At 39.2% G+C, this 24,773-nt stretch overlaps 1 protein-coding gene across 2 annotated transcripts in view; it reads left to right on the top strand.

The window, feature by feature from the left end:
- The first annotated feature begins 7,458 nt into the window (after nt 1–7,458).
- Nucleotides 7,459–24,773, top strand: part of b4galnt4a (beta-1,4-N-acetyl-galactosaminyl transferase 4a) — a 148,453-nt gene continuing 131,138 nt past the window's right edge. Inside the window, exon 1 of one of the 2 annotated variants that reach the window (XM_078793182.1) lies at nt 7,459–8,643. In XM_078793182.1, coding sequence (XP_078649308.1) covers nt 8,502–8,643 — 142 coding nt within the window. In that variant the 5' untranslated portion in view covers nt 7,459–8,501. The remainder of the gene's footprint in view (nt 8,644–24,773) is intronic. The other variant, XM_078793167.1, reaches the window with a different exon arrangement.

A 24,773-nucleotide genomic window follows, 5' to 3' on the forward strand; every position in this document is an offset into this window, starting at 1 on the left:
AAGTCATTAAGGCCGGATGGGACAGGCTTCTTGGGCACCTGCAGGATGTTTTTTTTAATGGCGCCAGTATACTTTCCAACTTCAGACCCAGGTTGAAGATGAAGTGCAGGATCTCAGTCAGCACGACTCCTCAGAACCGGAGGGTTGACTTGACTTGTGTGACTCACTTCAGCTGTCTTTCCACTTGGCAGGTGTCAGAGTCATGGAGCTGGTTCCCTCGGTGGGGGGTGGGAGTAGAGGGGTGGGGGCCAGAGATGACAGGCAGGAGGGTGTCTGTGGTGGGTTGGGGATTGCTCGTCTGACTATAATGGTTTGGCGGATGTACTGTATGCATCTTGTATTTATACATATATATGCTTATACAGTGATGGTGAAGTTAATGGCTGGTGAGGCACTGACAAACAAGCATTAAAGTGAATCAAAAGTTTAAGACCACAGCCTTTAAAATCCAAAATCACCAAAAATCATCAAAAATGTGGACTTCCATCTGAAATGCTTTCCACACGACACAGTAAAGAGGGCGTCATCGTGATCTGGTGTGCATTTTCCTTCAATAGAGCAATGGAGCTTCAGTTTGTGCAGGGGCGTCAAACGGCAACTAGCTATGTGGAGATGTTGTGGGCGGCTTCCCTCATGACCGAAGGCCCTCGTCGGTGTGGTGATGACTGACTTTTTCAACAAGGTAAGTGTCACGCCCTACCGTGACAACACTTTCCCGCTCCAGGTGAGCAGCTCATTGGTTTCTCTCTGATTGACACTTGCTCTCTGGTCTGCTGCCTGCTAATGCTCTCTCAACCCCCAGACCCTCCCCCGGCCCCTCCATCCACCTTCTCTCCCCCCTCAATAGTCATCATGATCTGGTTTGCAATTTTCCTTCAAAGGAGCAATGGAGCTTCAGTTTGTGCAGGGGCGTCAAACGGCAACTAGCTATGTGGAGATGTTGTGGGCGGCTTCCCTCATGACCGAAGGCCCTCGTCGGTGCGGTGATGACTGACTTTTTCAACAAGGTAACACTTTCCCGCTCCAGGTGAGCAGCTCATTGGTTTCTCTCTGATTGACACTCGCTCTCTGGTCTGGTGCCTGCTAATGCTCTCTCCCCTCTCAGACTCTTGTCCGCCCTGATGGGAGGAGCTACCCGGCCAGCCAGCAGGAGGGCGTTTTCTGCTGCCTCCTCTGCCAGCCAGGTAGCTGCTCCCTGTTAGTAGCCTGTCTTAGCCTTACGTTGGTTTTTGTAAACCTGCTAGCCTTTTTTCGTGGTGTGTTTTTTTTTCTGCACCATCGTTTTTTTGTTTGTTTTGGGGTCAACCTACCACGTGGCGTGACAATAACGTTTTTTGTTTTTTTGTTGTTGTCTCACTCCCATTTCTTCTTTTTGCGTTTTTAAGCTCTCCTTAAGGTCCATAAGTGCAAAATGTAAATTATTGTATTTTTTTCAAGAGTGCATATACTCTGAATAGTATATTCATTCATTCATTTTCTACTGCTTTTCCTCACGAGGGTCGCGGGGGGAGCTGGAGTCTATCCCAGCTGTCTTTGGGCGAGAGGCGGGATACACATACTGGTCGCTAGCCAATCACAGAGCACATATAGACAAACAACCATTCACACTCACATTCATACCTATGGACAATTTGGAGTCGCTAATTAACCTAGCATGTTTTTGGAATGTGGGAGGAAACCGGAGTACCCGGAAAAAAACCCACGCATGCACGGGGAGAACATGCAAACTCCACACAGAGGAACTCGAGTCTCCTAGCTGTGAGGTCTGCGTGTTAACCACTCAACCACCGTGCCGCCTGTATAGTATAAATACAGTATAATACAATACAAACTTGCTAATACAGTTTTTCTATGATAAATAGGGATACTTTTAATACAATATACAATGTGGTGGCCAATGGATGTGCAATGGAAGGGTAGATATAACTCCAGCAAGGAAGCTCCTAATTGGTTGTGTTAGCTTTGATTTTTATGTTCACCCACAAGATGTTTTCTATAGGAAGTAACAAAAAAATATATTTTTTTTTAGGCCAGAAGAACTGCAAAGTGCTGAAGAACATCTCTTTTAGTTTTGTTCAAGTTTTTTCTTACCCTTCTTTCAGTTGTTTTATTATTTGATAAAAACAAAGTCCAACTTACTTGTTACAGCAAAGCAGTTTCTAACAGACGTTGAGTAGTTTCCACAAGTTTCTTGCCCAGCTGCTTCTAGACCAAATATTCACCCAAGTGATGTCCTTTGTCCGCATCCGCGCTGTTCCCCCTCTCATCAGACTCCTGTCAGCTTGGTATTCACTTAGGTCTTCTTCTTCTTCTTCCCCATGTACGAACCACTCCCGGGAAACTCGGTGTAATCATCTTTGCACAAATAAGGCACTGATCTGTGCAACATCGGTTGGGTTCACCGTGTCCCGGTTTGGATGAGCAAAATCATCGCTCGTATCTCCTACTGGCCTCCACGGAGCATCCTCTCTGGGATGTGCATTAGAACATTAACATTCTTTAAAGAAGATGTGTTGACGGAGGCTTTGTAGCAGTCTCTGAAGCTGGTATCCTCATGGGTGCTAGCAAGATAGAACATTTACATGTTGTGCGCTTATTCTCAAAGCAAACGTAGTGATTTTTCACCTCAGCTACACACAGTCAAGTCTAAAATTATCGGTACCCTTGTCGGATTTGCGGTGAATCTTCTATAATATGATCGATAGATAGGTAGGTAGTATATAGATAGATAGCACAGAGGTGTCTACCAGACCAAAACCTCTCCTCTGCATGGAAGAACAAGCTCGAGACAGACAGCCGCACTGACAGTCCTCTTATCCTCTGTGCTACACCTGGCTGTGGCATACTAATGTCGGAGCAATGACCTAGATTTCATTCTTGCAGCACAGCAAAATCAAAGTGTGGAGGTTTTGCCACTTGTGGCGTCATTGCCTATGAGATATCCGTCTTTTAGCGACGTTACCAAAGGAGTGTCAACAAACAACATACTCTTATAATATCCAGCGCTTGACCAAGAGAAGAAGAGCAGAAGAAAAGCCGACCTATTTTTTTTTTACTGCGCTGTAATTTACATACGTACATAGAATGCAACATCACCGTCAACAAAATCTTGATCCAAATCGCGATACCAGGGTAGAATCAGTTTTAGATGGATGCTAGCATGGTGAGATAAGAGATGAGATGATCTTTCTCTTTCGGGGTCGTCACAGCAAATCAATCCCCTCCATCCAACCCATCTGTCTCTCACACATCCATAAACCTCCTCTTTGGTCTTCCTCTACGCAGCATCCTTCTACCAATATATTCACTATCTCTGCTCTGGACATGTCCGAACCATCTCAGTCTGGCCTCTCTGACTTTATCTCCAAGGACTCTAACATGTAATGTCCCTCTGATGAACTTGGTCCTGATCCTATCCATCCTGGTCACTCCCAATGAGAACCTCAGCATCCTAATTTTTGCTACCTCCAGTTCTGCTTTCTGTCGTTTCCTCACTGGCACTGTCTCGAGACCAAACAACATCGCCGGTCTCACCACGGTTTTGTATACCTTTGGATACCAAAAATAACAAAGAATTTGAATGAGAGTCAATTCGAGATGCTCCGATCAATCAGCCACTGATCAGTATCAGTATCAGTATTTGCTCAGAAATTATTAAATTGTTCACTTTTTTTGTTTAGCCGACAATCTTTGTCAGATATCTTATTATGATTATGATCATGATCAATAAATCATTCAATGAGCTTGAAAAGTGTCCGAGTAACTTGGTATTGGTATTGGTATTGGTATTGGTATTGGTATTGGTATTGGTATTGGTATTGGTATTGGTATTGGTATTGGTACTGGTATTGGTATTGGTATTGGTATTGGTATTGGTATTGGTATTGGTATTGGTACTGGTATTGGTATTGGTATTGGTATTGGCAGTGGTATTGGTATTGGTATTGGTATTGGTACTGGTATTGGTATTGGTATTGGTATTGGTATTGGTATTGTTGTTGGTATTGATATTGGCAATGGTATTGGTACTGGTATTGTTGTTGGTATTGGTGTTGGCGTTGGTACTAGCATTGGTATTGTTGTTGTTGTTGGTATTGGTATTGGTATTGGTATTGGTACTGGTACTGGTATTGGCATTGGTATTGTTGTTGGTATTGTTGTTAGAATTGGCATTGTTGTTGGTATTGATATTGGCAATGGTATTGGTATTGATGTTGGTATTGGTATTGTTGTTGGTATTGGCATTGGTATTGTTGTTGGTATTGGTATTGGCAGTGGTATTGGTATTGGCATTGGTATTGTTGTTGGTATTGGTATTGGTATTGGTATTGGCAATGGTATTGGTATCGATGTTGGTATTGGCAGTGGTATTGGCAATGGTATTGGTATTGATGTTGGTATTGGCATTGGTATTGTTGTTGGTATTGGTGTTGGTATTGGCAATGGTATTGGTAATGGTATTGGTGTTGGTATTGGTATTGGTATTGGCAATGTTATTGGTATTGGCATTAGTATTGGTATTGGTGTTGGTATTGGCATCGGCATTGGTACTGGCATTGGTATTGGCTTTACTAGCCCTGACTTGACTTGGTATTGGATTGATACCAGAATGAGTTGTATCGCACCCTCCTTTCCTTTTAAGACCCAGTAAGAAGTACGAGTGGAATAATGTTTAATATGGAAGCAGCTGCAGCCATGTGATATTTAAACTACTCTTCTCAGGAGAATTTTCACATGTATTTGAAAGGAACAGCTGCACACATTCCGCATTCAATGAATTCGGAGTGGGCTCCGAATGGAGAGATGATCTCAATCATTTTTGCAGGCAACAATTAATAGATTGTTTAATCCCTTGGTAGAATTGAAAAAAGGCAAGGGATATTATGGTCGATATGCCAGACGTCCCTTCTTGTCAGTGTCTCCTTCAGCGTTCAGCCCTCTCTGTTTGCCGCAACTGCTCTTCACCTCTCATCATCTCATCTTTACCAATTTCCCTCCTCTTCCCGGGTCGTCTTCTAAGCCTGAAGGCATGTGGTTTCCCTGGATGGAAATTCAAACGGTACTCCACACTTGTTTCACCGCAGATGAAAAAAGCATCGAGGTGGCCTGCTGGGAACCGGAAGGCTAATCCTTGAATAACCTAATGATATTTTGTATTTAAAAAATGTTTTGGCTAATTGGTGGCCACCTGCCAGAGAACACCACCTGCCCATCCAGACCCCAGAGAGGGCCAGGCCAAGCCCGCTGTGAACTGGTGGGGCTGGCGGCACACCTGGGCCCCTTAAGATGGTTCCTCTTATGATCATCAATTGACAATGTGTTTGATTTTTATATTTTTTACTAACAAACTGATGGATAATTGAAGTGAGAATGGGAGACCCGAGTTCGATTCCATCTCTGTGTGGAGTTTGCATGTTCTCCCCGTGCATGCGGTTAGGTTAGGTTAATTAGCGACTCCAAATTGTCCATAGGTATGAATGTGAGTGTGAATGGTTGTTTGTCTATATGTGCCCTGTGATTGGCTGGCCACCAGTCCAGGGTGTACCCCGCCTCTCGCCTGAAGACAGCTGGGATAGGCTCCAGCACACCCCCACCACCCTGATGCGGATAAACGGTAGAAAATGAATGAATGAAAAAGATTTGTTAGACCTTTGTATTGAGTTGTGGAACCCTATAGAGCAGCTACCTGCACAGAAAGCTTTCGAGATCTTCTAGAATCTGCACCTATTCTCGCTGTATTTCCTTGGATTTCCAAAAGGCTGTTTTAATTGAGGCTGCACGATGACCCAGCGGCCTCACAGCTAGGAGACCCGAGTTCAATTCCACTTTCGGCCATCTTTGCGTGGAGTTTGCACGTTCTCCCCGTGCATGCGCGGGTTTTCTCCGGGTACTACGGTTTCCTCCCACATTCCAAAAACATGCTAGGTTAATTGGCGACTCCAAATTGTCCATAGTTATGAATGTGAGTGTGAATGGTTGTTTGTCTATATGTGCCATCGCACATATAGATCAAAATGCCGATGCAACACTCATTCCAGCAGCGTATCTCTGCTTGATCGTTTGAATGCTGCTGAGCATCGCGGCCCCTCCACCAGCATTACCGTCTCATTCTGACCATGGCTGCACACCACCGTCTCCTGGGCTTTTCTCACCTGAGGGCAGCCTGACATACCAAATGCATCTGATGAAAGAGAGCTAGCTTGTAGTGTTTTGCTGTAATATGAAAGCTCTCTTCACAATGCTGACACCTTTTATGCAACTTTAAAAAAAAAAAATGACTCTCCCCTGCTGAGATAGTGATGCCCTCCTACCCCCTGGTTGAAACAGAATAAGGTAATAGAGGAAACAACATACTGTACACACCAAGGGGAACACAGCAGCAAATAATGTGATTGCACGCTTTGTATTGCTTTTCTGTGCGGTTGTGTTATGAAACATCATCGCTTTTAATGCGACAACCATTGCAAGGTGAACGCTATCTCATCGGAGGTGAGATGCAAACAATGTTTGATTGAGGTTGTTCAGTATGGACTCATTTTAATACCGCCTCGATGAAGAAAAAAAACGTTTTTTCATCTGTGCTCAGTGTTTGAACTGCAGATTACAATATTAATCCACAAAGATTAAGGATTACGGGTTCGAATCAGAAGGCACATCTGGGACAATTTGAGGTCATATTCTTCGAAGCCAGGTTTGTGTCCTTTGTCTGGATTTTCGATGAAGGCATCCCTTGTTTTGCTGCATCTGGATGATTGGAGTGTAAAAACCACATGAATGATGCACTGTGTCGCTCGGTTTCATACATTTACATGTCAAATGTGTCATTCGTAATTCACACAAAACCTGTTTATTTAAATGATTTAGAAGTAGTCATTTTCTGTGATACAGCAGTTTAGTCGTCACATTACAGCTAGAAAGTTTGAACCTGCTGGTTGATTTAAGGCCTCACCGGGCAATGTGTGTATGTTTTTTTTATTATTTTTATTTCTTAACTTTTTAGTAGTTCATTTTTTATGCTGCTCTAGATATGCAAGATTATTTTTCTACTTCTACTTTACTAACCTGTCAAAAACAGTATGTAATTTTCAATTTGGCCAGAGGAGGGCAGCAATGTGTGCATAACATGAGCCTTACCACCCACTGTAACCTCATACAGTAAGTAATTACCTTTAACGAGCGGTTTAATTAGATATGCAGATTATGTGGACTTGAAGATATTTTAGTTTAGTTCAGCTTAAATGAAAAAATATTAATTTTTCATATTTAACGAAGAATATATTAAAAAAAGTGGTCCATAAATTAGTTAATTTACAGTTTATATTCGAATGAGCAGGAAATATTGATACTTAACCTGAATTTATATATATATATTTAAATATATATTTAATGTAGTTTGTTGACGTCTTCAACATGCATCGATAATTCAAGTTTCATTCAGCTATCAGATAATGAAGCGCACTTCAACGTTGATAGCTGAGCTCGTAGCCCCGCCTCCCTGTGATGATATTCCCCGCGTTTTAATTGGCTGTCGGAAGCCGTCACTCTTCATCCTCCCAGGCTAGGTTGCTCTGCACCTTTCAGCTTGCTCAATTGATGAGCAACCGTGAGCTTCAAGCGGCTACGTTGACGTCTTTTATTGGAACTACACAAAACCGCGTTACTTGTTTTGGAGAGGTTTGAAGAGATTATCTCGACCCCCCCCCTTTTTCGCGGAGTTGTTTTCCTCGCTACGACGGCATCTGACATTTAATCCCGAAGAGGCGCTATAGGATTCTAACCACGGCTATGAATCCCTGTTTTTTTTAACGTTCAACTGTTAATGGTGTTGTCATCTTGAGGAAGAAGCAGCCTACTTTTGCACAAAAAAAAAAATGGCTGAAATGCACCTGCTGTGGAATATCGGACTCCCGGTCCTCGTCCACGGTGGATTCCAAATGGAGGAATAAGATTGGAAAAAGCGATGTTGTCGCGGTTCATGTGTGAAGCGCTTAGCTCCGAACCGGGCGTGATGACAACCGAGTGCCCCTCCTCTCCCGGGACTTGAATAAAAAGGCGCTCCCCGACACTCCAGCCTCACTTTTTTTTTTCCCACGATCTGCCCACTCAAGATGGAGCTGTGACATGTTGACGTCTCGTCATCTGGCTCATCTGCTTACATTCAACTCCTAGCGTGGGACGTCCAAGTGTGCAACGCGGGAGGGATTTGTGTAGATTATCGGCAGACTGCTATTTTGCTCCGTGTTAAGTGAATATATATCGGCTTTTCACCGGCTCCTTTGCAACATGAGAACCGCAGCCACATGTCGACCCACAGCGGTGTCACCTCCGGGTGAACCTGTCCGAGCTATTGTCTCCACGATGCAAACGGAAGCGGTCCACTGAGTCCAGACCCCCACACCCCCCCCCCCTGAGGACAAAACCCACCCGGACGTCTGAACGCCTCACTCCGGATACGTTGTGACTCTCACTCGGGCCGCCAACCGGAGGATGTTGGAGTCAGGATGCTGCGCTTCCCCGTGAAGAAGATCCGGAAGCAGTTTAAGCTGCTGCTGCTTCTTGTGCTGCTCACCTCCGCGGTGTGGTTTACTTACCTGCACATCCACCAGGGAAAGACCATCAAACTACACTTTAATTACGGCAAAGGCAAGAGCTTCTTATTATTATTATTTTTAATGTTTTTTTTTATCATTACTCACAAAATGTTAGGGATTCCCCAGTTAAATTTCACCATAAAACTAAAACTTAATTTGACCATTTCTAAACTTTTGAATGTCTTATTGTCAAAAGTCTGTTTTTGGTATGTTGTACTTGCAATATTATGTCATATAATATCAATACATAAATAATGGTAATGGTTTTATTTCATTTGAACATGCATCAGATTACAATTGAATGCATCCCATAATCAGTTCACAGTTCCACATGTCCAAAAGGAGTAGGAAGAAGCACAGCTTATTAAATCCTACCTCTCCATTTGGTACTTTTACAATCAGTAACTGTTACATTTGTTCACTTCCTGCTTTCCTAATATAGTTTTTATTATTATTATTTTTTTTAAATCTGTATTTGATTTATTTATTTTTAGTCACGTACCGAAGTAGGAGGTGATATGACCATACAAAGACATAATGGGTACCATAGTAACTGTCTATATAGTGATATACGTATATATGTAGCATAATTGTTAGGATCAGGCGTTCTAGAGTCTAAAAGTGTATTATAAAAACATAATCACAATCAGTTACATTTGAACTGTTACATTTGTTCACTTCCTGCTTTCCTAATATAGTTAAAGTTTTTTTTGTTTGTTTTTATATTTTTTAAATTTCAAAATTTTTAAATTTTGTAAATTTTTTACATTGTTTACATTTTTAAAAATTTTTACATTTTTGACATTTTGACATTTTTGACATTTTTACATTTTTTTTCAAATTTTTTACAATTAAAAAAAAATTCTTTAAGTTTATGTTAAATTTAGCAAACATCAACTGCTTGTATTGTTTCTTGAATTGGCTCATCGTTGTGCATTGTTTGATTTCCTTACTCAATCCATTCCATAGTTTGATTCCACATACTTGAAATGCTATGGCTAGCATAACGTAGTCCTAGCATAGAAGTGTTTCTAATGTACTTCTTCCCTGAGATCATATTTCTCCTCTCTTGTAGAGAAGTATTGGATGACATTTTTAGCTAATTATTATTATTTTTAGCCTTATGCATTATTTGAGCTGTTTGAAGATGAACTATATCAGCAAGTTGAAGTATTTGTCATTTTAGAAATAAGGAGTTAGTATGTTCTCTGTAGGCGGCATTATGAATTATCCTTACTGGCCTTTTTTGCAGTACATTTAACGAGTGAAGATTGCTTTTATAGTTATTACCCCATATTTCCACACATAATAATATAATATAAAATAATAAAGTAGGACAGTTATCGTTCCATCATGTCAGACATATAGTCATTGTGTTTGTTTACTTCCTGTGAGATATTGTCACACAAATTGACTCTTGACAGGTACATGTTGAATAGTTGTCACACAGGGTGCACAGAGAGTGTCGAGAGTGAAGCAAATCCTTTGCCCCGAGGTTAAACAATCTGATGTTTTATGATGAGGTCAGCAAGGGGAGACCTTTTCATTGGTTGGTTGGCAAAGGGTTCCATCTTCACCTGCTGCTTCTGAGGCATGATGGAAATCTTAAACCTTGGAACTTAGCAGGGCCGCACGATTGTTGCTTCGAATTGTGGCTAACGTTTTGGGGTTTTTTGAATAAAACCAAAAAATGTCATCATTGAGGAGGTCGATTAGATTAGATGTTAGTGTGATTGGAGATGGTTTTTTTTGTGCAGCCTGGTACCGTCTGTCTTAGTAAATAAATATATGATGAACCCACTCCTATTACACATTTAACATGGAAGCATATCGGCTGCAGCTGTTGGTGTAAAGCGATACACAATGATTAAGATGTCCTTGACTATATGCACGCACACACACACAAACACACACTGTCACACACACACACACACACAAAGGATCCTTTCCTCGTCTTCTGATCTTGCCCGCGGCGTTTTGTCACCAGTTCCGTTTATAGTAATCCGAGTTGTATTACTGTAGTATTCGAATACAGCAATTCTACTCATTGAAATGTGGTCGTTAACAAGGACTGATTAGGGCACTTTATGAAAGAGATTTTAAAAAGGCTGCTACGCTACATTCAAGTCAGGGAGGGGGGGGGTGTGACATCATACACCCTGAGGTTTTAAATTAGCTGCAGTCATTCACAGGGAGGGCTTTATGTAAGGCAAATCTAAACACCATTACTGGAAGGAGTTGTTGATTTATGAATCATATTTCCTGGTTGTGTAGAGATGAAATGGCAGATTACTATCTCTCCCGCCCTGCAGACAGTGACAATACTGTATGTGTACTACTATGACACCATTCACTATACAGTGCAGTTGTTTTTATTTTATTTTATGTATTAATTTTTAATTATTTTTTAATTATTTTTTATTAATTTAATTAAATTGAATTAATTTGAATTAATTTGAATTAATTTGAATTAATTAATTTTTAATATTTTTTAAAATTAATTTTATTTTTTACACGTCAAACGGTATGGTGTAATTTCGAATATAAAATGTGTTCCTCGCGGTCGAGTGGTTAGCGCGCAGACCTCACAGCTAAGAGACCAGGGTTCAATTCCACTGGCGTTTGCATGTTCTCCCCGTGCATGCGTGGGTTTTCTCCGGGTACTCCGGTTTCCAAAAACATGCTAGGTTAATTGGCGACTCCAAATTGTCCATAGGTATGAATGTGAGTGTGAATGGTTGTTTGTCTATATGTGCCCTGTGATTGGCTGGCCACCAGTCCAGGGTGTACCCCGCCTCTCGCCCGAAGACAGCTGGGACCCTCGTGAGGAAATAGCGGTAGAAATGTCACTATTCACTATACAGTGCAGTTGTTTTTATTTTATTTTATTTATTATTTCTTGATTAATTTTTATTAATTTAATTAATTTTAATTAATTTGTTTTAATTAATTTTATTTTTTACACGTCAAACGGTATGGTGTAATTTCAAATATAAATGTGTTCCTCGCGGCCGGCACGGCGGTCAAGTGGGTAGTGCGCAGATGTCACAGCTAGGAGACCAGGGTTCAATTCCACTCTCGGCCATCTCTGTGTGGAGTTTGCATGTTCTCCCCGTGCATGCGTGGGTTTTCTCCGGGTACTCCGGTTTCCTCCCACATTCCAAAAAAAACATGCTAGGTTAATTAGCGACTCCAAATTGTCCATAGGTATGAATGTGAGTGTGAATGGTTGTTTGTCTATATGTGCCCTGTGATTGGCTGGCCACCAGCCCAGGGTGTACCCCGCCTCTCGCCCAAAGACAGCTGGGATAGGCTCCAGCGTGAGAATAAGCGGTAGAAAATGAATGTTCCTCGCATTTAAGAGTTCAGCGAATCGTCCGACTGACTCGCTCACTTGGCGGCGTTCAGCGCTTTTCAGGTTTGTGCGTCTAATTGACCGTCTTCCATTAAGCAGCCATCTGAGCGGGTCAACTCACTTAACCTCTTATGAATAACATGTCCCCTCTTGCACCAAGGGGTTTCTAAGTGAGATGTAGCCGCCGTTCCTGAAAACGGGACTCTAAGAAGCATGTAAATATTCATATCAGGCTGTTGCGCAATCTCTCCACGCCCAAATATTCAGTCATTCTTGGCATTGAATCCTTGAATTCATCCTTGAATGTGAAATAGCAGCTTCTCATTCTTATTATTTACCAATGGAGTTACAGTGGTTGTTCTTGTCTCAACATTTTCTTGCATTTTTTTTTTTTTTACGGTCGCTTATGACAGATATTTATTTACGAAAGAATTGGATGAAGCTGTGCATTAACATTGTTTTTTAATGCACAAGATTAGATGCATGCAATGCAGAAAATGATATGTAAATGTTACACTTAGGGGGAAAAAGTGGGCTAATAAATTAACAATAAAAGCACAAATACTGCGGATTTCAGAAAACAACAGATGGAATGATACAGCACTCTACAAGAAGCAATGAAGTCTGCAAAATTAAATAATTAAAAAAAAAAATCCAAAAATTGTTACAACTATAATGATGAAAATTGTAATATTAATGATGATTATAATAATGGTGATAACATTTAGGCAATTATAAGCTATGGAAAGTTATATTTTGATTGATGTAAGAAATGCACTGTAATGTTTCATATATTTGCTCAAATAAAATTAAAAATATATATATATATTTTCATGTCAGTGAAATAATAACATTTCACTATTAGTGCCCAATTCCTTTTAATGTTGAATTATTATAATATAACCGGGAACACGACTGATCAAATTGGATTCATGAACTATGTAGTAACAGGTCATTGAAATGATTACTTATTACTACCCCGTTCTTTCATTGAGCAAATTTACGGCACACTATATCTTCACTTAGCACGTCGCAGTTAAAGTTTTGTAGCTTCATTCTATTACAGTTAATAAAACAGGCTGTTTTGTAGTTGAATACGGCCTACTGTTAGTGAGAATATATGTATATTTTGCTTCAATATGCATATTTTGGGTCGAAATTAAGCATTTTCTAGCATAAAAACGGCTAAATGAAATAAAGTACAAATACATTGCATTCAGAAAACTCATTAAAAAAGGCTGTGAATTATATGTAGTATTCTACACTAGGAGTCAGTAACGTTACTGTTCTTGATGGATGGGCCAACAGGCTTTTATTGCAGGTTTCAAATAATATAAAAACAAAAACATATTTAGATGGTTATAAACAGGTTTTATGTGCTTGAATTAGGAAAATATAACATTTAGAATGAAGGAATCCTACTTTGCAGGAATTCACTCATAATGCAGTCATTTTTGGAACCAAAAAAAAACGCGATAAAGAATGGATTACTGTATAGCCGTCGTTTGCTACATCATGGTTCAAACATCACTCCCTCATTGTGTTATTTAAAAAAAAAAATAATTCATTAATTAATCAATGACCTCTGTTTTGTAGTTGACTGTGGTCTATTATTATTCAAAAATTATACAAGTTATATATATTATTATGGTCACTCTGTCAGTAATGTAACATTGATAAGACTTAACATTTGATTAGATTACCTTCACATCAACAGTGCGAAAAAAAAAAAAGTTATCCTCCCATTCCGTGTGGAAGTGGTGTTGGCTTTTGACTTTTTTTCCTTCTTTCCAACGCAATTTGAAACTTTTACTTAAGTTTTCATTCACAAATTCACACACAAGATGCGTAAGATTTTCATTTATGGCTCCCGTGAAAAAAAGCAAAAAGACGTCAATAGAAATATCATATATATAAACACACAAACATATCATGTATACAGTCTTTTCTTTGTAAAAAAACAAAAAATTCCAGGCATTTTTTGCTTTAAATTTTACACAAGTTTTACACAATAAAGTTCATAATATAAAGGATAAATTACCATAGCGTATTGACCTTATGCTAATAACGGATAAAACTAACATAAGCTGGGATAAACCATTCCTACAACTTTTTTGCTATTTTCGTTTTATGAATATGTGCCTTGATTGAGTATTTTTATTTTATTATTTTTTTAGAGCTAAAGTACCCTTATGTGTCTGTAGATGTTTGTGGCAGAGGTGCTCCACTCATCACAAACATGATGCATATGTGTGTTGTTTACACAAGAGGTCACTTCCCACTCAAGTCAAAGTTCAAGAGCACCGGTTTTATTCAAATGGGAATATTTTCGCCCATTTTCATCAACGGCTAAGCTTTCTGGATTGGATCGGGGCAAAACTTAAAAGCAACGCGTTTTTTCCAAATGTGTACTTGCTGTACTCTGCTTCTATTTAATCTGAATTTAAATGAGGAATGTTTTGGCAGGGTACACGGCAGCGCATATTAGATGAGTGGCACATTTATGCGGCCACCCCAGCTCCACAACAGCCCCCCTGTTTTCAAGCATCAACAGGTCGTCTTAGGAGGAGGAGAGGGAGGAGGAAGGCGGGTGGGAGTGAACGCTGCATACAGACATCCATTGATCAACTATGAATACACACATAAATACACATTACTTTTTCTGTACAAATATGGCTTATCTATATTGTGGTAAATGCTCGTCGTACACACATATACTTTGGTCAGATTGGTCATTGTGGTAAAATTTATTTTCTCCAACTTTTTGGTGACAAAAAGACAAAAAAACTAATTTGCATACTTAATATCTACACAAAAGCGTTCAAAATATTTGCAGTTTAAGTTGGATTTGGCCTGTTGCATCGCAACGGCAATACCCTCTGGCTGTCTTGCTGTCATGGTAACAATGCTCTCTGATGTCACCCTCTCTAATTTTAGCTCTTGTGGTTCTTACGGTTGGTCAGCTTTACCTTGCCCGGAAGCTTTATGTTTCTGTAATGGTAAACACGAACTTGAAGTACTCGACACTGGTACCAGGTTTAATTGCCATGAAAGTTAGTATTGCTGTTGACACCACAGGATATATTTTATTAAATTTTCTTACTTTTGATATTTACACTACCGCGCAAAAGTTTGGGATCACTTGGACATTTTTTTTTGGGGCCAATCTGAGATATGACTTTTTCTTGGCAGTCCTGCTATGAAGTCCAGTATCCTATGAAGTCGCCGCTTCACTGTTGATACTGACACTGGTGTTTGACGGGTACTATTTAGTGCGGATGCCAGGTGACGTCTTTGTCTTAAACTATACACTCTCAGATATTTGTTTTCTTGCACAATTGCGCAGCGTTTTTCTGTCCTTGTTAGACCGAGTTTGTGTTGAGTAGTTAACAGCATGGTAAGAGATTTTAGTTTTAGTTTCGATTTTTAGATGGGTTTTCTAATAATCTATTAGGCTTATAAAATGATTAACTTGGATTAGCAGCCATACCAGGAGATTGATGCAGAGGACTGACAGTTGTTGATTTTAGGCCACTATGCAAAAATGTATGTAGATCCTTCTTCCGTCTTCTTGCACAATTGTGCAGCGTTTTTCTGTCCTTGTTAGACCCAGTTTGTGCTGCTCTCTGAAGGGAGCAGTTAACAGAATGGTAAGAAATTTTGGTTTTATTTTCGATTTTTAGATGGGTTTTCTAATAATCCATTAGCTTTATAAAATGATTAACTTGGATTACCAGCCATACCAGGAGATTAATGGAGAGTACTCACAGTTGTTGATAATAGGCCTCTATGCAAAAATGTACATCCTTTTTCCGTCTTCTTGCACAGTTGTGCATCATTTTTCTGTCCTTGTTAGACCCAGTTTGTGCTGCTCTCTGAAGGGAGTAGTTAACAGCATGGTAAGAGATTTTAGTTTAGATTTTTAGATGGGTTTTCTAATAATCTATTACCCTTATAAAATGATGAACTTGGATTAGCAGCCATACCAGGAGATTAATGGAGAGTACTCACAGTTGTTGATAGTAGGCCTCTATGCAAAAATGTAGATCCTTCTTCCGTCTTCTTCCACAGTTGTGCAGCGTTTTTCTGTCCTTGTTAGACCCAGTTTGTGCTGCTCTCTGAAGGGAATAGTTAACAGCATGGTAAGAAATTTTAGTTTTAGTTTAGATTTTTGGATTGGTTTTCTAATAATCTATTAGCTTTATAAAATAATTAAGTTGGATTAGCAGCCATACCAGGAGATTGATGCAGAGGACTGACAATTGTTGATAGTAGGCCTCTATGCAAAAATGTAGATCCTTCTTCCTTCTTCTTGCACAAATGTGCAGCGTTTTTCTGTCCTTGTTAGACCCAGTTTGTGCCACTCTCTGAAGGGAGTAGTTAACAGCATGGTAAGAAATTTTAGTTTTAGTTTCGATTGATTATATAGATGCAGTACATATAGGTACATTTTATTAGTTGTGTCTACACAAGCAATGTCACAGATACCCATGAGAACGTTGATTCCCAACCACTGTTCTGCAGCACATTAGTTGTCCGTGAGGGGTCATTAGGTATGGCGTGGGAAACTATCCAATTTCACTTAAATTTGATGTCTTTACTGCAAATAATGTTCGTCTATCTATCCCAGTGACCTTCACTTCCAACCAACATTTGCTGTGAGTTCAATTAGTTTGCAGACACAACAATATCGAAACTGGTCAAGATAACGCCAATTCATGTATGGCGTGAAAGTGAGAAGTGAGAGTCCAGGAAAGAGTCTTCTAAAAGAGAGAGAACCTTGTTTCCATGTGATGAAACAGAGCAGGGGTAAATTGAAGAGAGGAGCACAGAACAAAACAAATAACTTGCTCAGTGAAAAGCAATTTCCGGGGAAGTCATGTTTTATATTTTAGGTGGGCTTCTGACGTGGTTGATTTGGGAAACACGGTAGTATTATGTTGGCTGCGGTTGGTATCAGCCGACTGCTTCAGGCACTTTTAAAACGGGGACATGTTCTGTTTTTGCTGGTTATAAGATATTGAGAGAATAGACTTGTTGCAGTTCCCAACAAGCGATAGCAAAGTCAGCTGTAAATGAAACCCTAAAGAATCCTTCATTCTGTACATCTGTTTCAGCACCTGGGCGTGTTGGTTCTATAGCTGAATGGATGGAGTGAGTGAGCCCTCCTGTCAATGGGTTTTCGGACTGTTTGTATTCTGTTTGCCCGTAAATTTCACGCTTGGCACGCAATAGGTGATCGTGAATGGTTCAGTATAACTTCTAGACCTGGATTAATGTGCCTAGAGTTGCAACAATTAATCTATGATTAATCAATTGTCCAACTAATCAACTATTTTTGGTTTCAAAATACAAATATCCTCATCTTTTGAAGTGTGTAATTTCCTTAGTCATCCATGAAAGCATATGTGTTTCAACACTTGTGCGTGTTGGTTTTATAGCTGAATGGATGGAGTGAGTGAGCCATCCTGTCAATGGGTGGATGCATTTTCCCGCATTTTGTTTTGGCAAGGCATGTAATTTATCTATGTATTTATGAAAAACGGCAACATTGGTTTTCGGACTGTTTGTATTCTGTATGCCCATAAATTTCATGCTTGGCACGCAATAGGTGACCGTGAATGGTTCAGTATAACTTCTAGACCTGGATTAATGTGCCTAGAGTTGCAACAATTAATCTATGATTAATCAATTGTCCAACTAATCAACTATTTTTGGTTTCAAAATACAAATATCCTCATCTTTTGAAGTGTGTAATTTACTTAGTCATCCATGAAAGCATATGTGTTTCAACACCTGGGCGTGTTGGTTCTATAGCTGAATGGATGGAGTGAGTGAGCTCTCCTGTCAATGGGTGGATGAATTTTCCCGCATTTTGCTTTGGCAAGGCATGTAATTTATCTATGTATTTATGAAAAACGGCAACATTGGTTTTCGGACTGTTTGTATTCTGTTTGCCCGTAAATTTCACGCTTGGCACGCAATAGGTGACCGTGACCGTGAATGGTTCAGTATAACTTCTAGACCTGGATTAATGTGCCTAGAGTTGCAACAATTAATCGATGATTAATCAATTGTCCAACTAATCAACTATTTTTGGTTTCAAAATACAAATATCCTCATCTTTTGAAGTGTGTAATTTCCTTAGTCATCCATGAAAGCATATGTGTTTCAACACCTGTGCGTGTTGGTTCTATAGCTGAATGGATGGAGTGAGTGAGCCCTCCTGTCAATGGGTGGATGAATTTTCCCGCATTTTGCTTTGGCAAGGCATATAATTTATCTATGTATTTATGAAAAACAGCAACATTGGTTTTCGGACTGTTTGTATTCTGTTTGCTCGTAAATTTCACGCTTGGCACGCAATAGGGGACCGTGAATGGTTCAGTATAACTTCTAGACCTGGATTAATGTGCCTAGAGTTGCAACAATTAATTGATGATTAATCAATTGTCCAACTAATCAACTATTTTTGGTTTCAAAATACAAACATCCTCATCTTTTGAAGTGTGTAATTTACTTAGTCATCCATGAAAGCATATCTGTTTCAACACCTGTGCGTGTTGGTTCTATAGCTGAATGGATGGAGTGAGTGAGCTCTCCTGTCAATGGGTGGATGAATTTTCCCGCATTTTGCTTTGGCAAGGCATGTAATTTATCTATGTATTTATGAAAAACGGCAACATTAGTTTTGGGACTGTTTGTATTCTATTTGCTCGTAAATTTCACGCTTGGCACGCAATAGGTGACCGTGAATGGTTCAGTATAACTTCTAAACCTGGATTAATGTGCCTAGAGTTGCTACAATTAATCGATGATTAATCAATTGTCCAACTAATCAATTATTTTTGGTTTCAAAATACAAATATCCTCATCTTTTGAAGTGTGTAATTTCCTTAGTCATCCATGAAAGCATATGTGTTTCAACACCTGTGCGTGTTGGTTCTATAGCTGAATGGATGGAGTGAGTGAGCTCTCCTGTCAATGGGTGGATGAATTTTCCCGCATTTTGCTTTGGCTAGGCATGTAATTTATCATATTGATTTGGTCCGCCTATGGCTTCACCGATTCCTTGATTAATCAATACAGATGAATCGACTAAGAAATGAATAGTTGTAGCACTAAATGCGACAGAAGCGGGGACGACACTAATATGAGCTGGTAATAGAAAATGTATTATATATGGAAGAGTCATTTAATCAGAGGCAGCAGCAATATCTTTGGGGTCTCATTTTGTTAAAAGGTCAGTGTCATAAGAGTCCTCATGTGGGAGTCTGTCCAGTGTTAGATTGGATTTAAGCGCAGTGCAGGCGGTAGTGGTGGTGGGGGGGGTGTCATTGACTCAACCATGAATCTACACTACAGCTTATCTGACCCACGCAGTAAATCTCGCTCTCCGGGTGATTCCACCCTGAGGATGAAGGATTCTCATTTCCCAGCACAGACTGCATCCTGACTTGGGTGTGAATTGGCTGGCCCAAGTGGAGACAAACCAGGGATTTAACTTAGTTTTATTTCTGTGTATCAACAAGACGTACAGTAGGAGATATTACTACATGGACTAATAGTGTATTGACACTATTTGTACTGTGCTTGGGCCCACGTAAAACCTCAAGTCCGGCATTTTTGGGGGAGTGTTGGTACAATTGGAAAAGGCGTCATTAGGCCTATTTTAGGGGGGCTTCAGCTTCATTTTTATTTTTTGTGTAGCTGTAGGGCTATTTTATTATTTTTGAAGGCCTCCTAAATAATTTGATATTTTTCATTGATTTTTAATTTTTAATTTTATTTTATTATTTTATTTTTTTTAATCTCTGACAAATTTCATGTACCGTATTTTCTGGTCTATAAGTCACACTTTTTTTTCATAGGTTGGCTGTTCCTGCGACTTATACTCCAGAGCGACTTATGAATGGAAAAAACACTGGACACATTTCCCGTTCATGTTTATTTTTTGTGTAGCTGTGGGGCTATTTTAGGGGGACTTCACCCCCCCCCCCAAATGTTCTCAAGGCCCCCTAAATAATTAGATATTTTTTATCGATTTAAAAAATATATATATTTTACAAATTTCATATACCATATTTTCCGGACTATAAATCACACTTTTTTTCATAGGTTGGCTGTTCCTGCGACTTATACTCCAGAGCGACTAATAAATGAAAAAACTGTTTATGTTACATAAACACTGGACACCTTTTCTGTTCATGTTTATTTTTTGTGTAGCTGTGGGGCTATTTTAGGGGGACTTCACCCCCCCAAAATGTTCTTAAGGCCCCCTAAATAATTTGATATTTTTTATTGATTTTTTTTTTTTTTTTATCTCTGACAAATTTCATATACCGTATTTTCCGGACTATAAGTTGCACTTTTTTTCATAGGTTGGCTGTTCCTGCGACTTATACTCCAGAACGCCCCCCCCCACCCCTGAACCTAGAACCTAGTGACGCCCCTGGTTATAACCAAGTTACAGAATAACTTTGCTATGATAGTTCCTCGCCAGTTCTTAACGATAACCACCATATTTCATTATCAAAATAAATAAAAAAATTAGAAATAATCCAAAAGTCAAAACCCATAGCATGCTCGCTTAGTATACAGTATATGTGTAGTATACAGTATGCAGTAATATCTATGTGTACAATTGATGGCACCATCCTAGAGTTGGTTTTCCAGAAAGAAGATGCTAATAGCATTTGATTTGTTAATAAAAACAGTACGGAACTTCCATGTTAATAAATTGTCCTTCATCTTGTCTAACAAGCCGCCATCAATATAAAAGTTCATATGAATTATTATTGTTCATTTCCATCCTGGGTGCTGCCTTCTACACTATCCTCTCCCTGTTTGGGTGAGCAGCAGAGGAAACAGCTATATGTTGTTGGCACCGTGTTCCTGCTGGCACGGTCCCTGCACCCTGGGGGGTGGGGGCTGAAGAAGGACGCCCTTCTCGCATAGCATTGAGCATGATGTATCAGGAGAGGATGGGGCTGTGACTTGTAATTAACTTTAGACTGTCTTGCACAGACAAGGACAAAGTTTACATGCACGGCCATATTGTCATTTGAATAAGGCTACACAGAAGGACACTGTCATATAAATTGCATTTTCTTATGGATTTTATCAGTGTCATTAATAACCAGATTTAGATGTTGGTGATGTACGATGATGTGTAACGCATTGATGACTATGATGCCTTTCCATAAGAATCCCAATGCCTGAAGTGGGATACAAAATAAATTGATGAAGTGTCAGATGTTCTTTATCACACCAGATTGAGCTGAAAAGTCCCGAGGACCACAAAGTAGAGATTCATTTAAAACCAGAAAGTGTAAGCGCTGAGAAACAACCACAGAGAGAGAGAAGGTAAGACATGTCAGAGAGGCAGAATTCAGGGAAAAGTATTGACCGTGGACAAGCACGATCCCGGTCATGATGGGATTTGTCAGCTTCTTTGCGCTCGAGCTCAGTTCTGGTCTTTTACTCCTCACCTCCACAGAGGGATTTTCTTTCATGGAGTCTGGTTGCAACGCCGGGCGCTATCAGCTCTGGTGTTGCTTTACTGTAAGCGATCCAGAGCTCGGAGAATTTCAATCAATCATGGAAAAGTGTGAATCTTTACGCTCCCCATTGCTCTGAATGAGCTTTCGATGGCGATGGTTAATGGGAAAGGTCGCTTCGGATTGAGGTTGTCTTGGCTCGTTACAAAGACGGGGAAAACACTTGAAAGTGAGGGGGGCGTAAACGGTAGATGAGGGCAGTTAAGTTATCATCATATTTGTGTTTTGTTGTGTTTGTTCTTGCAAGATAGACACACAGATTCTGTACGTGACCAAAAAATAAATAAATAAAAATAATAATCAAATAATCATTTTTTTGATTATATGGCACATGACCCAAAAAAAATAATTAAAAAAATTTAATAAAATAAATTAAATTAAAAAAAATATATATTAGGCAAGCAGGAAGTGAATGGGTTTGTTCTTGCAAGATAGACACACAGATTCGGTACGTGACCCCCCCCAAAAAATAATAAAATAAAAAATAAATAAAATAATCAATTTTGTTTAAAAATTATATGGTACATGACCACAAAAATTAATAAAAAAAATTAATAAAATAAATTACATTTTTTAATTTTTTTTTTAGGAAAGCAGGAAGTGAACGTGTTTGTTCTTGCAAGATAGACACACAGATTCGGTATGTGACCAAAAAAAAAAATCATAAAAAAAATAATCAAATAAATTTTTTTTTAAATTATATGGCACGTGACCAAAAAAAATAATTAAAAAAATGTAATAAAATAAATTACATTTTTTTAAAAATTATATTAGGAAAGCAGGAAGTGAATGTCTTAGTTCTTGCAAGATAGACACACAGATTCGGTACGTGACCCAAAAAAAAAATCATAAAAAAATAATAATAATCAAATAACAATTTTTTTTATTATATGGCACGTGACCAAAAAAAATTAAAAAATGTAATAAAATAAATTATTAAAAAAAATTATATTAGGAAAGCAGGAAGTGAATTTGTTTGTTTTTGCAAGATAGACGCACAGATTCGGTACGTGACCCCAAAAAAAAAAAATAAAATAAAATAAAATAATGAATTTTTTTTTTATTATATGGCACACACCAAAAAAATATTTAAAACAAATTAATAAAATAAATTAAAAATATATATATATTTAAGGAAAGCAGGAAGTGAACAAATGTAACAGTTACTGATTGTAAAAGTACCAGATGGAGGGGTAGGATTTAATAAGCTTTGCTTCTTCCTACTCCTTTTGGACATGTGGAACTGTGAACTGATTATGGGATGCACTCAATTTTAATCTGATGCATGTTCAAATGAAATAAAACCATTACCATTACCATTACCATTACCAGATCCACAATGTACTGGTACCGACTGATTTCCTCTTGGACATACGAGTCGACCATCTGCTGTGGTGTGCTGAAGTAGAACTTTCTGGCTCAGAAACAGGAGACATGAGGTCACACCACAGTTGGCCTGGCTTGCTGCTAGGTCTTTGACGTCAGCTTGGTGTGGGTTCAGTCCATTGCAGTTCATCACAGAGATGATGAACTCTAACAATTAATCGAAGACTAGAATAGAATAGAATAGAATAGAGGGCTGCACGGCGGATGAGTGGTTAGCGCGCAGGCCTCACTGCTAGGAGACCCGAGTTCAATTCCACTTTCGACCATCTCTGTGTGGAGTTTGCATGTTCTCCGGGTACTCCGGTTTCCTCCCACATTCCAAAAACATGCTAGGGCTTTTGGGAAGAAACTGTTTTTTCTGATGAATTGACTTTTTTGGGATTCGCTTAAACTTTTTTGGATTTTACGAATGTAAATAGTTTGTGATTTCTGTGTGATTTTCCGTTTGTGGCAGGCCGCCTCAAATGAATGGATCGGAAACATTGTTGTTTTTTTGTTGTGGACGTAAAATATGCCCTCAGTACTCCTTCACAAAAGTCACCATAGCTGTTAACAGCCATGTGTCCTTGGGCAAAAGAGCTGCTTCACAGTATTGTAAAAAAAAAAATCCTCCATCTCAGCATTGTAACATTTTCACTTTTTCTGTCGGTCTTTCCAGGTTTTGTGTTTTTCGTTTTCATCTTTTTAGCAAATTGCAACAAACTGCTTTACTTTCTCTCAATAGACGCAGCCGACTGCAGCACTTTCCGTATTATCAGTGTTGCCTCTTGTGAAATAAGCCGTCCTACACGCACACACGTTTGTGATAACGGGTCTCCGCTGTTGCTATCTCACAGTTTTTGTTGTTTTCCTGTCGATAGAATCAAACCTAATCTCTGTGACGACTCGCTGTGCCCACATGAATCATTTTGGAAATTGTTTCTTTCTGATTAAAGAGCCAGAATAATTAGCGGTACAACTGTGGATTGTGCCTGCCAAGGTAATTTTATTGTTTCAGACGCTTGCCATGAATGCTTATCCATGAGATTCTCCTTAAAGTAGTCATTTGGAAACTTTTGGGACAATCATCTCACCTCCTCCTGAGAGTGAAAATGAAAGCTCCTTTTTAAAAACCTATTTTTCCATGCCCAGTGTGAGTCCCATTACACAATACTTTGCCGATTCATTGTTGCCGGATGAGGGTTGTTTTGTATATCGCAGAACTCAGTGATTTGTATGTGAGATGTACGGGATTTGATTTTAAATAAGAGATCATGGTTGGGTCTGGAATAGGGGGGTAAGAAAATTGTTTCTGAGATATATCGCGATACTTCGTTCCACGATACTGTATCGATATTAAAAAGTATTATATGGATATTTTTAGGCATTTATCATAGACTGTATATGGTATTTATTCAAGTTTTTCTTCCGATTTCTGATTTTAATTGAAACCTCAGATTGTTAGGTGGCAGCACAATTAGGCAAGGACGTTGAACGAGATTCACGAGTGAAACGTCCTCACACATAAACACAGTTCAACATGGCAGAATGCCAGCACATAACAGCGGCCCCTGCGGCTGAAGGCTGAAGTGTGGACACATTTTTGGATTTCTACACAAAGTAGCACTACACAAAGTGCAGAAATTGCCAAAAACCCATGGCGTTTGTAAAATATGTTATATGCTTGCATTCTGCCATGTTGAACTGTGTTTATGTGTGCCTAATACTTTTTGCACTTTGTGTAGTGCTACTTTGTGTAGAAATCCAAAAATGTGTAGATGTGTAGAAACCCATGCCGTTTGTAAAATGTGTCGTGTTTGCCGAATGCTTTATACTTTATTCGGGAAACACAACACACTTTACAAACGGCATGGGTTTTGTCCATTTCTGCACTTTGTGTAG

This window comes from Doryrhamphus excisus, linkage group LG1 (genome assembly GCF_037039965.1).
Source record: "Doryrhamphus excisus strain RoL-2023G ecotype Guam linkage group LG1, RoL_Dexc_Guam_v1.1, whole genome shotgun sequence".
Lineage (NCBI taxonomy): Eukaryota > Metazoa > Chordata > Actinopteri > Syngnathiformes > Syngnathidae > Doryrhamphus > Doryrhamphus excisus.